Below are 12,598 nucleotides of genomic sequence, written 5' to 3'. Positions count from 1 at the left end.
ATCGACTCCTGTAAAGTCCATATTTCTACGAATTTTATGTCATCAGACAACAAATCTTATTTTCGTACAACAAATCTTATTTTCGTAATGAAGATGGATAATTGGTCGTGGTAATGCTGTCGAAATCCTAAATTAATGCTGCAACAAGCCTCTCCATCGTAATGTTTCAACAGACACACTAACCCCTGCGTGTAGTTATTCACGTTCGGTCCCTCTAGTAACAAAACGACAGTTACCAGTCATGTCTAATCTAGATTAATGTGTGCTGCACAGTGTAGAGTATCGTTAACATAACATGAATGTCCGTAGTCTTTAACATAAAACATACGCGTTGTGAGATAGCCTACAGAAGTTGAATCACAACTTAATCTGGGTGGATCACAGTTCCCCACAGCTGACAGTCATCTGTACGCGGTGTTTGAGCTCAGTATGTTTAACTCAGGCTGCATGAATGCACAGACAGGTCTCACATCGACTTGACATCAGATTAGTAACGATATATGATACAAATATAAGACGGACAACAGAGCGTTTCTTAAAGGATTTATTGACGTGAGTATTTGACAGGCATCGACACCTACCATCAACTCTGTCATTCACTCTGGTCCTCGTCATGCGTCCTCGGAATCTCAACCACAGCCTCGTTAACGAGTAGTACATATTCCAACAAAGTGTTCCGTTTATATTCTTTCAAAAGAAACCGTAGAAACTACGTGAAAGAGAGGAGAAACGACAGAAATGTTTATTTCCTGTTTATTCTACGTGGGTCCTGAGAGGCCACTCCTACCACACGTCTGCTTTACGCACTCGACCATAAACCAGTTAATTCAAAACCAGTTAAACTCGCACACCGGGACTGAGGCTCTCATGAGACTCTCTTTCTTCGTTGGCAGTTGGTGTCGTTCCGTCTGATATAACTCCTCGGTGTAAATGAGCGGCTGGCAGCTGGAGCCCGACCGCCTCTGAAGAGGACCGACATGACGCTGCTGGACGAGCGGATCTGGTCGCTGTTCAAGCGCCACTGGCGGCAAACTCTCACCTACTGGAGTGCGTTCTTCAGCTTCGGCCTGTGCATCGCCTTCCTGGGACCCACCATCCTGGACCTGAGGTGTCAGACCCAGTCCACGCTGCAGCAGATCACCTGGGTCTTCTTCTCCCAGCAGTTCTTCCTGCTGGTGGGCACCAGCCTGGGAGGACTCTGCAAGAAGACGTGAGTGGGATGTCCTGCGGTCCGACAGTGCCTACTCCACCGTTTACATATCAAATCTAATGGATTGTAATATTCCCATAGTATTCCTATTAAGACTAATTGTGTGTGTGTGTGGTACAGGGACTTTGTAGTTGAGATAGTGTGTCTAACAGCTCAACACACACACCTAACATTGTTTAATCACCTTGATGGGCTACTTCATGACTTATCCTCATTTTATGAGAACTTCTTATTTCATACTGAAGGAATGTTTTAGGGTCTCAGAGACCCCAGCCGGCTGAATACTAATATTTTCAATATGCTTTATGCGATCAATATGTGATTGTTTTTATATAATAATAAGTAAAGTTGGATTTCTGTTATTAGAGTTTATAACAGATTGTATCCAACGGGGAGTAACAGGAGAGCATACTGTACATTTCTGTGTCTGTGAACGACAATGTTTGGAAGACAAAAGGAATATACGGTATATGTGTCCATACACAGCATAACATACAAGACATGAGCTATCTTCTTATTTGGTGTAATAACAATTCTCTATGGTCATTTCTGTTTTGTCACCTCCAAAAGTGCAAGCCCAGTTTGTAGCAAAGACACTTCAATAACTTTTTAAGTTTTAATATATATTTAAAGGGAAAAATAGGTTGATTTAGCAATCATTTGTATTATTTGTTCGCACAACGCAATGGTGTCTGTGGGACACCAAAGAAGTAGGCTTTTTAATTTCATTATCTTAAACAATGTAATCTTCAGTGTTGACAGTTTAATAAATCAGACACTGATGATGTTTTTTTCAACCAAAAATGCTTTGCGCTGGTTAGGGGGTACTTTCACAGGGGGTACATCACTGAAAAAAGGTTGAGAACCACTGATCTAGAGCATAACATATTATAAAGATAAAAGTGAAAGAAAATCTAATTGAAAACATGACATTTTCTGCTTTAAAAAAATGTAAAGTTTGGTTGGACACATGAAAACAGCCCTGACCTTGGGGTTGAATACTGGATCTGATTGACACACTGTATGGCTTTGAAGTATTTCAATGACCACTTTGAGCCTTTTCACTTTGAAGGTTAGACTGTATTCTACATTTGACTGGCAAATTCACAACATTCAAATGACTCACTGGTTGTTCCAGGTCTGTGCCTCACCTCACACATTGACGACCCAGTCAACCGCTAATGTGAGTGTGTGACGTGGACAGGGACATGGCTGAGGTCAGGTATTTCTGCCATCAACATGCTCTGTTAGATAGACTATTGGACTCTCAGGAGAGAAAAATCATCTCCTTATCTTGATTGTACCAAATACTTTGGTAAATTACAAGGCAGTCTAAGGCTGTTGAGACATAATCACTCAAAATAAAATCCGTCAACCTAATGGTAGCACTCGAAGAGAAGTTAGAAAGTAGGATTCATCATCTGGGGACCATGAATGTCTCTACCAAATGTTGTGCCAGTCTGCTCTGTCCAGTAGATGTTAAGATATTTCACGGGATAATAATTCAAAAAGGAAAGGCTGGACCAAGTCTGTAGGATTCAGTCTCTGGCGATAATGAATGTATGTACAAAATGTCATGGCAATCCATGCAATAGCTATGTCCCAATTCAGGGGCTGCATCCTTCGGAGGACCCAGCCTTCGCGGTCTACGTGGGCTGCGTCCTTTGAGGACCGCGTAGGCTGGACCGTGCGGTCTACGAAATGAGACGGCCTACGCTACAGAGGACTTCCTGTTTGCGTCAACAGCTGTTCCCGCCCCGCCCCCTCTTGCTGCTCCCGTCGCCTAAAATCCCTGCTCAACAGGATTATATATATACTGTATATATATATTTATAGTATATATATGTATATACATACATATATACACATTTATAGTGTGTGTATATATTTATAGTATATATATATATATATAATCCCTGCTCAGCAGGATTATATATAGATATACATGTAAATACATTAAACTAAACACTTTTTCAGTATATATACTGGAAAGGTTTTAGTTTAGTGTTTAATCAGTTATTCAATAATTAATTCATAGATCTTTTTCATAATATTGTTTTTCTAAATTAATCAGTTAATTAAATCAGTTACTATGCTAAATAACACATTTTCAATCAGTTATAGTTCTTGTAATTAAATGTATTTATCTGTTACTTTATTTCATTCATATATATATATATATATATATATATATATATATATATATATATATATATATATATATATATATTGCAATCCTAAGGCAGAGGAAATCAATCAAGACAGTTAACATTAACAGCAGCAAAACAAATGTCAGCAAACGTGTTTATTAACTTGCAGTAACACATACTTTTTATAATTTACACAGCAGAATATACACACATTCACACAGAAATCCTTTACATGGATGTCTTATTTCAATTTCAATTAATTAAATAAAAAGGTGACATCACAACTGTCATCTCTGTGACAGCAACATTAACAGATGAGAAGATCTACTGGTTGTGTTATTAGTGAAGCTTTATAATGATGAGCGCTAATGTAACAGTAACCTGAAGTACTGGATGGTCAAATGCAGATATTATAAACGGACTAATGTCTTCATTCAAAGCTACGGTTGCAGAATGTTTGTCCATCGTTCTCCCCTCAGCTCCTGCTCTCTGTAACACAACAAGAACAGAATTAACTAAATACTCAACTTCAGTGTATTCGTGTAATTCATCTTAACGTTACCGGACTTAAAGTGATATTTCAGGGTGTAGGGCCGAGATCCTCCTTGTGGCACTGGCACCCCAGTGGCAAGTCTGTGGCAGGTGTCGGAACTGTGTCAGTCAGGTGCCACAACTGTGGCAGGCGAGCGGCACTGTTCGGCACCCGAGCGGCACTAGTTCGGCAGCTGCCGAGCTGAGCGGGCAGAGCCACATTTCCTGAGAACACCCATTGTTGATTTTAGTTGAGTCAAGGAGCCACCCGTTCTCTGTAAACATCCTGAGAGTAACCACCTGTGACAACTATTGGCACTGGCAGCTTGTGGCTGCTACTGACACCTACATATAAGCAGAGGAAGAACGAAGATTTCAGTATTTTTGGATTGGAGATTTTATGGGTTTTCATTTTAAAACGTTTTTATATATATACTTTTAAATGAGTGTATTATGTTCCCTTTTGTTGCAAAACCAGCAAAATCATACTTAAATAAAATGAATGAGAAACAAAAAAGTACAACGTGGTTACTCTCAGGATGTTTACAGAGAACGGGTGGCTCCTTGACTCAACTAAAATCATAAAAGTGAGTTATGGCAGCTGAGCTCTCGTAACAACAATGGGTGTTCTCAGGAAATGTGGCTCCGCCCACTCTGCCCGCTCAGCTCAGCAGCTGCCGAACTAGTGCCGCTCAGGTGCCGAACAGTACCGCTCGCCTGCCACAGTTCCGACACCTGCCACAGACCTGCCACTGGGGTGCCAGTGCGACAAGGAGGATCTCGCTGTCTCTCATTTCAGGTTCACTACTTGTCTACCTGAGCTCACGTTGGTCCGTTTATGTACATTATATGAAGTATAAATCATCTGTAAAAGCATAACATCAGTAAGATATCATTCAACCTCTGAGGTTTGAAAGGGAAGTTATTAAAAGTTACTTTAAGGCTTAACTACGGTCGGATGCAGGAAGACGAGCTGCCGGTAAAAGCGCAGCGGCTAACGTTAGTTAGCTTGTCAGTTACCAACGTCACGTAACTTAACGGAACATTTTAACACACATGTGATGTTATACGATCTCTTATTTTGCTTCAACATTAGTATCGGTGACATTCGAGTGAGTTGAAACCCAATACTTACATTTAAAAGTGAATACTGCCGCTTCTCCAGCTCTCGCATCAGTCGCCGCCATGTTTGTTCAAATAAAATCTTCACCGGCACGCAATGCATCTCGGGATGTGCTGGGCCGCGAAGGATACATCAGATGTATCCTTCAAATCTGGGGTCTGAAGGCCGCATTCGTCGGCTGCATTCGAAGGAGTCTTCAACAAAAATGCGAAATGGGACAGCCTAGTCGCAGCGCTGTGACGTAACCGGTCTACGAATGCAGCCTCCGAAGGATGCAGACCCTGAATTGGGACATAGCTAATAGCTGTTGAGATATTGTAGTCTGGACCGAAGCGGTGGACCAGCAGACCTCTGATGATTACTGCTACTGACTACATCCACACACTTCATGTTTTTGCGCCCTTCAATCACCGGGCTCTGGGTGAAATGTCCCGGACAAACTAAAAGTTTGGGACAAGGTCAAAAGGAGAGCGGAAAGTTGGCAGGAAAGGAGAATACAAGGTGAAGATAACGTGGAGGTGTGGTAAATACCAGATAATGGGGCAGCAGACCATCAAGGTGACTTAACTGCAGCGACAATAACAAGCTGGAAAGTCCCTGTTTTAGTCAGCCTGCTTTGAGTTACAGTATTGGAAAACATAATCACTGACAACAAGAATATGGCTTGTAAGTAAAAGATACATCATTCCAACTAAAACTAGTGAAGTAACGCTCCTCTGAGTAACAGTCTGAATATGCTGCCTACTGCTGTGGGGGTTGTCTTCTCTTTTTGTCTCCTCCAGACTCTCGTCCTCGCTCCTAGCCCTCTTCTCCTGCACTCTCATCATCTCGCTCGTGTTTGCCGTCATACCCCTGTGTTACCATGTGCTACTGCTCTCTGTCGCCATGGCGATTGCTGGCTTAGCCATGGGGGTGATTGACACGGTTGCCAACCTGCAGCTGGTGAAGCTGTACCAGAAGGACTCCGCCATCTTCCTGCAGGTCAGAAGAGGGGAGCGAGGGAAGGGGTGTGTGTGTGTGTGTGTGTGTGTGTGTGTGTGTGTGTGTGTGTGTTCTGTACCGCTCAAGAGAAAGTATCCGAGGATGTCACTGTCTGCGCGTGTGTATGTGCATTATACAGTAACATATTTTTAGTTCCTTCTGGTTAATTTACTTGATGATGACGAAAAGAAACTACAGAAAGTTAAACCTGCACTAATCACAGAGGTTACATGACCTCTATAGCGTTTTTTTTAGCATGTTGAGTTGGTTGACTGTTGGTTCAGTCTCAGCCCCCTCATCTGTTTTGCACCATGGGCTCCGGGCTTAAGTCAGTCATTTACAGCAAAGTATTTTGCAACAAAGTATTAAATATGAAGAACTTATTCAATATTATGTTAATTCGTCCAATTAGTTTTGGTACCCTGAAATGTGGGGTCTATGTATACAAATGGTTGTAATTATATTCCCCTAATGTCTGAACTGAAAGCATACACTAATGTACAGAGCCAGAGAAACAAAAATGGTGTCACTGTCCAAATACTATAATAAAGCTGACGGTGTAATCATAAGGCGATCTATGTCCACGTCTCGCTCCCGCAGGCCTTGCATTTCTTCATAGGCCTGGGAGCTCTGGTCAGCCCCCTGGTGGCCAATCCTTTTCTGGCAGAGGACAGCTGTGTCCTGGGTGCCAACTGGACCGCCAACTCGTCCTCGTCCTCTCCCTCAGACCTAGAGCACCTCCGCAGCAGCCTGGCCGGGCACGGAGTGGCGATAGGCAACATCTCCCAGTATCCTCTGCACATCGATGGTATAGTCGTTACCCGGGTGTCGTACGCTTTCTGGATCATGGCTCTCATCAATGTGAGTTCTTGTCAGTATTACATGTGTCATGTGATTGATGACACAGTAATATGCTAGTATAAGTATAAATTTGCCTCAAATGTGTATTACCTGTGAATGGGTAAATGACTCTTGTAGCTGCTGGTTGGCAGGCTAGATGTGAAACCAGGTGTAGCTGCGTGATTTGACTAAGAGTAAAGATTACTCGTGACATGCAGCATCCTGACATGAAGAGGGTTTTTTGCTGAGAATTACTAATGGTTTCTCTGTCCAGTTTTCCAGGTTTCGCAACTAATGGATGATTACATTTTGTTACAACTAGGGACACAGCCTATCTTAATGCCACATACAGGTGGCTTCTTGGACCTGGAGGCCAACGTGAAATACCAAAACTCAGCCATATAATCGTAGAGCAAAAGCATACTATTTAGGCATCCCATGACAAGATTTTCCATACAGTGTTTGCACAATTACATGAGGCAATGACCATAATGGAAAAAAATACTAAAATGAAATTTCTTAACAATGCTGCTGCTAATCAGAGCCACTAAACATGTCTTATTTTTCAGTTTTGGTATTCTTTTTGGTATTTTTTTCAGATGGCCATTGGCCTGGATATTACCTCTCAGATAGAGCGTTAAGCTCTCACCTCAGTAAAAATAACCTCTGCGTCCTTCTGTTTGAACTGGATCTGTTTCAAGCAGAGGGCGAGATAAGCAGGCGTGTATTCTTCTTTTATGACGGCAGGGTCACAATTTGAATCAACTGACAGGAAGTGTTGACTGTTAACTTGGTTAACAATTTGCCTCTTTGTGTGTGTGCGTGTGTGTGTGCGTGTGTGTGTGCGTGTGTGTGTGTGTGTGTATCCTGGCAGCTCCCAGTGCCAGCAGCAGTGCTCGCTTTGATATACCACGAGAGACTGCTGCCTTGCTCCGACAACAGTCAACGTCTGATCGACAGAGACTCTCTGTCCAGCACCAGCCCCAGCCCCACCGGTGACAGTGGTCAAGGTAATGCGTGTATATGTGTGCTTGTGATCCACCACATTCCAATGAAAAGACCCACCTCAGTATCCCTCTCTGTCCAGGTCATGGGAGTTTGTTTGGTTGCTGTAACCCTGCCCAACTCCAGGGCCGCCCTGCCTCTTTCTTCATTCTCTATGCAGTGGGTGGGGCCATCCTCTTCATCACTGATGGAATTATAGTGAGACTTCCAGCCTACACAACACACATAAAAAACACAAACACTTAACACTATAGCAGGGCGTACTGTGGGCGCAGAGGGAGAGGAGTAAGGCATAGATACTGTGTGAGGTCAAATGGTGCATTGTGGTGTTCTAAAAACAAGGGGAGAGTAGTTTTTGTAGTTGGGCTGCTGATTTGGCACATTTAGTTGGAATAGCACTCGATTGCTGCAATTTGAATGTTAAAAACTGAACTCCTCTTAATCTCTGGCCGACATTGTCAGACTTGAAAACCTCTGCTCCGCGCTAACCTCCAGCTGTGTTTGTTGTGCTGCAGGGTTCTTACGCTGGCTTCGTCTACACCTACGCAGTGTCCCCTCCTCTGCTGATGGGTCATAAGACAGCTGGCTATCTGGACAGTTCATTCTGGGCCTCCATCACAGTAGGAAGACTGGCTTTCATCTACCTGTCCTACAGATACACATCACCCAGGCTGCTCACCTTCAGTCTGGTATGAACATGTACTTAAAGGACAACTCCACCATGAAGTGAATACAGTAGTTGATATCACAGTGCAGAAAGAATAGAGCTCAAAAGGGCCAACGTTTTTTTCCCAACGAGGAATTGTGTGTCACACAGTAATTTCAAGTATATGCAAAAGAGCTCATGCACAGCTGTTGTATGATAGTTCTAACCACATATTTGAACTGGGTGGGAGTGCACATGACAGAATCTTTCAGAGGATGATTAAGGAGTGATTCAAACAACAGGATGTTTAGGCCAAACTACACTTCTTTGACATGCTCAACACTTGATCTCGGCACTAAGAGCAACAGTCTAGGATCATCTACTGAGTTTTGAGTCTTTGAATACATCGACAAGTAAATGTAGTTGTAAGTGGCTTACGTCCACTCAATTCCAGCACCAACTGTTACAGAGCTCTGCCCTCTAGTGGTCTGTAAGTCAAAGTGTACCTTTAAATGATGGAATGAACACAGGAAGCTTTGCTGCGACTGTTTGCTTTGAGAATTTCAATGTGTTTTTTATTGCTGAGATCAGATGGACTGAGAGCAACATTTCAGAAAACACAACTGTATAGAAAACATGACATTTCAGAGGGCATATTTTAGAAGCCAGACAAGCTATCAGTGTCATGTTAATAGGATGTCAGCAGTCTCACTCACTGCTAGGTTGAGAAAGTAGAAATAAGTGCAAAGTGTGCTCTTGTTGCTGCTGTGGGTGCCAAACCTGAGTGGTTGCATCACTGTAAATGTCACTGACATGGATGGACGTGCCGCTCCTTTTCATGTTCTCTCACTAGTTTGGGCCACAAACTATGTCGAGGAAACCAAATGACCATGACAAAAAGACAAAGATGGTCATTTCATCTACAAAACAACAAACAAAAAAAAGAAATGATTTGCAAAATAACCTTACAATGTTAAAGTATGCCTACGTTTGCTCCTTTGGATGATGACAGACTGAAGATCTAAATGTCCCTGGTTCAATCCCGGGTTTCGGCAGCTGGAAGTTGTGTTATGGGGACAAATTGCCTTGAAGTTTAGAGTTGTTGACTCTCAGCAATGTGATTCAGTCGCTTTCCTTATGTGCTCAACTTGAGGTTGAGGCCTGTATGGAGACTTCAGTGTTTTATTGTAAGCTGGAGCTAAGCTAGTCCGATGCTAAGCGACAGTGCAAGAGCCTCTTGATGGTTCATGGAAAGTTGCTTTTCCCTGAAATATCTGGCAATTTTTTCCAGATGCTTTGTATGTCCCCCTAGCGCCACTCCAGGCAGCCTTTCTGTGCAGAAATAGCTCAGTTGGGAGAGCGTTAGACTGAAGATCTAAATGTCCCTGGTTCAATCCTGGGTTTCGGCAGCTGGAAGTTGTGTTTTGGGGACATATTGCCTTGTTAATTGTTCCTTTGTTCGCATATGGTAGAGTAAGTTGGGTGCTGTATGGAGTCTTCAGTGTTGTCCCTCAAGTTCAGAACACACCATTTACTATAACTAGTCAACAAAGTAGGAAAGCAGAAAGCAGACATTCCTGAAATGTCTGTCAATTTTCATTCATTCACAGCAATCTGATGCAATTCACCCTGGCAATTTTTTCCAGATGCTTTGTATTTCCCCCTAGCGCCACTCAAGGCAGCCTTTCTGTGCCGAAATAGCTCAGTTGGGAGAGCGTTAGACTGAAGATCTAAATGTCCCTGGTTCAATCCCGGGTTTCGGCAGCTGGAAGTTGTGTTATGAGAACAAATTGCCTTGATGTTTAGAGTTGTTGACTCTCAGCAATGTGATTCAGTCGCTTTCCTTATGTGCTCAACTTGAGGTTGAGGCCTGTATGGAGACTTCAGTGTTTTATTGTAAGCTGGAGCTAAGCTAGTCCGATGCTAAGCGACAGTGCAAGAGCCTCTTGATGGTTCATGGAAAGTTGCTTTTCCCTGAAATATCTGGCAATTTTTTCCAGATGCTTTGTATGTCCCCCTAGCGCCACTCCAGGCAGCCTTTCTGTGCCGAAATAGCTCAGTTGGGAGAGCGTTAGACTGAAGATTGGTCAGTACAATCTAAAGACCTTTGTGATGAAAAGTTACTCAAAGCTTGTTGTTTCGTGAAAAGCTGTTGCCATGGCGACGCATTCTTCGCCATGAAAAATGAAGGTGTTTTTGAGGGGCCAAAAATGCTCAAAACATAACGAAACTTGTCACACACATTTAAAACCCTGAATGTAGTTATCTGATGTAACTTTAATGTTTCAGAGTGGCAAGTCGGCTCGATAGCGCCCCCTACAATATTTCGACGATGCAGCCCTCGCAGTACGTCTCACCTAGATGTATACAAATTGGGAAGCAGGTGTATCACATGTAGACTTAAAAAAAGGTCTTTGGGCTCTAAGCTCTAAACCCAACCAGAAGTCAGCCATTTTGAATTTTGTATGAATTTCTAGTGTCGTTTGTGCAATTTCCAGGTGCTCTACTTTAACAAACTCCTCCTCGGGAATTAATCAGATCAACTTAGAATTTGGTCAGAACAATCTCAAGACCTTAGTGATTAAAAGTTACTAAAAGCTTTAGGTTGCATCAAAAGACATGGATTTGGTGTGGCAGCCATTTCACATGGTTCACCATCATCCATCAAGCTGTTGTAACTCAACTGTACTTTGTCAAAACTGTCCCAAACTTGACATGGTTGTTGACTGTCATGACTTTAGGACTTCTGCATGCCAATATTAACTCCTAGTCATAGCGCCACCTACTGATAAGCACGGACGTAAGCAGGATTCTATAATTACAGCTGCCCAAACACTGAACTTATTAAAAGGGTTTGTGGGCACACCATGAGAAAAAGACTTCTCTGATCTAAATATGTGCAAACTAAGATGTTTGGGGAGCAAAAGTTAGATAACAGTGGGTTTTCAAACCATGTCAGTCGACATTAGTATAAATGATCTGTCCAGAGCTTCTACATGAGAATCAGGTTAAATATTACAATGAATGCTTCACACTACAATCTAAAGTTACAGAAGAGCTTAAAATGAAAACAGTGGTAAATTAAAGTGTACTGACTTTAACCAATATCCATTTTTTCTATCTAAATGCCACTGGGGGGTGAACGGGAGAACTTGTTCGGACGCGTGTTCCACAAACATTTCATTGTCCAATGGGCTGTCTTTCTTTCGATCCGTTGATCCATTTATTCCGGTTACATAACACCATAACAGAAACACAGGATACTGGACTGGATAATATATCACCTGCGACACCACATTGACACGACAATTGCCTTGATATGACTAGTTGTTCTAAGACGTCTAGTTGTTCTAAGACGTCTAGTTGTTCTAAGACGTCTAGTTGTTCTAAGACGTCTAGTTGTTCTAAGACGGTCAAAAACTGTTGGCTTCCCGTCCACACACACACCTGGCTCATTACCAGGCACTTACCTAAATGCACTTTCAGGGCAATGTGCCACCCACTGGTCCATGCCAGAACTGCACACAAATTCACCCTGTGTTACCCTCAAAAACAAAAGAAAACAACAAAACCACATTATGGCTCCAACATAAAGTGTTCAAGTGAAAGCAAATGACACTGTTTTCTTAACTTTCATGTAAGTCCAAATCCAATCAGCAGGACAGGGAGTTGAACCCCATCCCAGTAAACTGACAGTCTGTTATGTTACTAACACTGAAGCGCATTCACGCACATTCATTTTCTTGATGATCTTAACAGGCTTACATTTATGATTGTATTGGAGGTACCCTCAACACATTTGAGGCTTGACACCTGTCAACACGATCTTGTTACGCTGCTGGTCGACCCAGGAAATATAATCTAACTCGTGCACGCAGTGTTTGATGGTCACGGAAATGCATGGCCGCGTCAACCAGAGTCCTGCCAGTACCCTCGACGTGCGTGACCGTGCGAGGGCCCGACCAATGCTGCTCGCAGCTTTAATTGTTCCTTTGTTCGCATATGGTAGAGTAAGTTGAGTGCTGTATGGAGTCTTCAGTGTTGTCCCTGAAGTTCAGAACACACCATTTACTATAACTAGTCAACAAAGTAGGAAAGATGAAAGCAGACAT

The 12,598-nt window shown here is 42.7% G+C and overlaps 1 protein-coding gene across 1 annotated transcript in view; it reads left to right on the top strand.

The window, feature by feature from the left end:
* Positions 1-854: 854 nt before the first annotated feature.
* Positions 855-12,598, top strand: part of mfsd4aa (major facilitator superfamily domain containing 4Aa) — a 48,003-nt gene continuing 36,259 nt past the window's right edge. The window contains exons 1-6 of the mRNA XM_079157029.1: positions 855-1,210; positions 5,797-5,995; positions 6,596-6,856; positions 7,710-7,845; positions 7,923-8,038; positions 8,356-8,529. Coding sequence (XP_079013155.1) covers positions 978-1,210; positions 5,797-5,995; positions 6,596-6,856; positions 7,710-7,845; positions 7,923-8,038; positions 8,356-8,529 — 1,119 coding nt within the window. The 5' untranslated portion in view covers positions 855-977. The remainder of the gene's footprint in view (positions 1,211-5,796; positions 5,996-6,595; positions 6,857-7,709; positions 7,846-7,922; positions 8,039-8,355; positions 8,530-12,598) is intronic.

This window comes from Pholis gunnellus (assembly GCF_910591455.1).
Source record: "Pholis gunnellus genome assembly, chromosome: 3".
Taxonomy (NCBI): domain Eukaryota; kingdom Metazoa; phylum Chordata; class Actinopteri; order Perciformes; family Pholidae; genus Pholis; species Pholis gunnellus.
The sequence above is the reverse complement of the archived record's forward strand: the minus strand, read 5'-3'. Positions and strand labels throughout refer to the sequence as shown.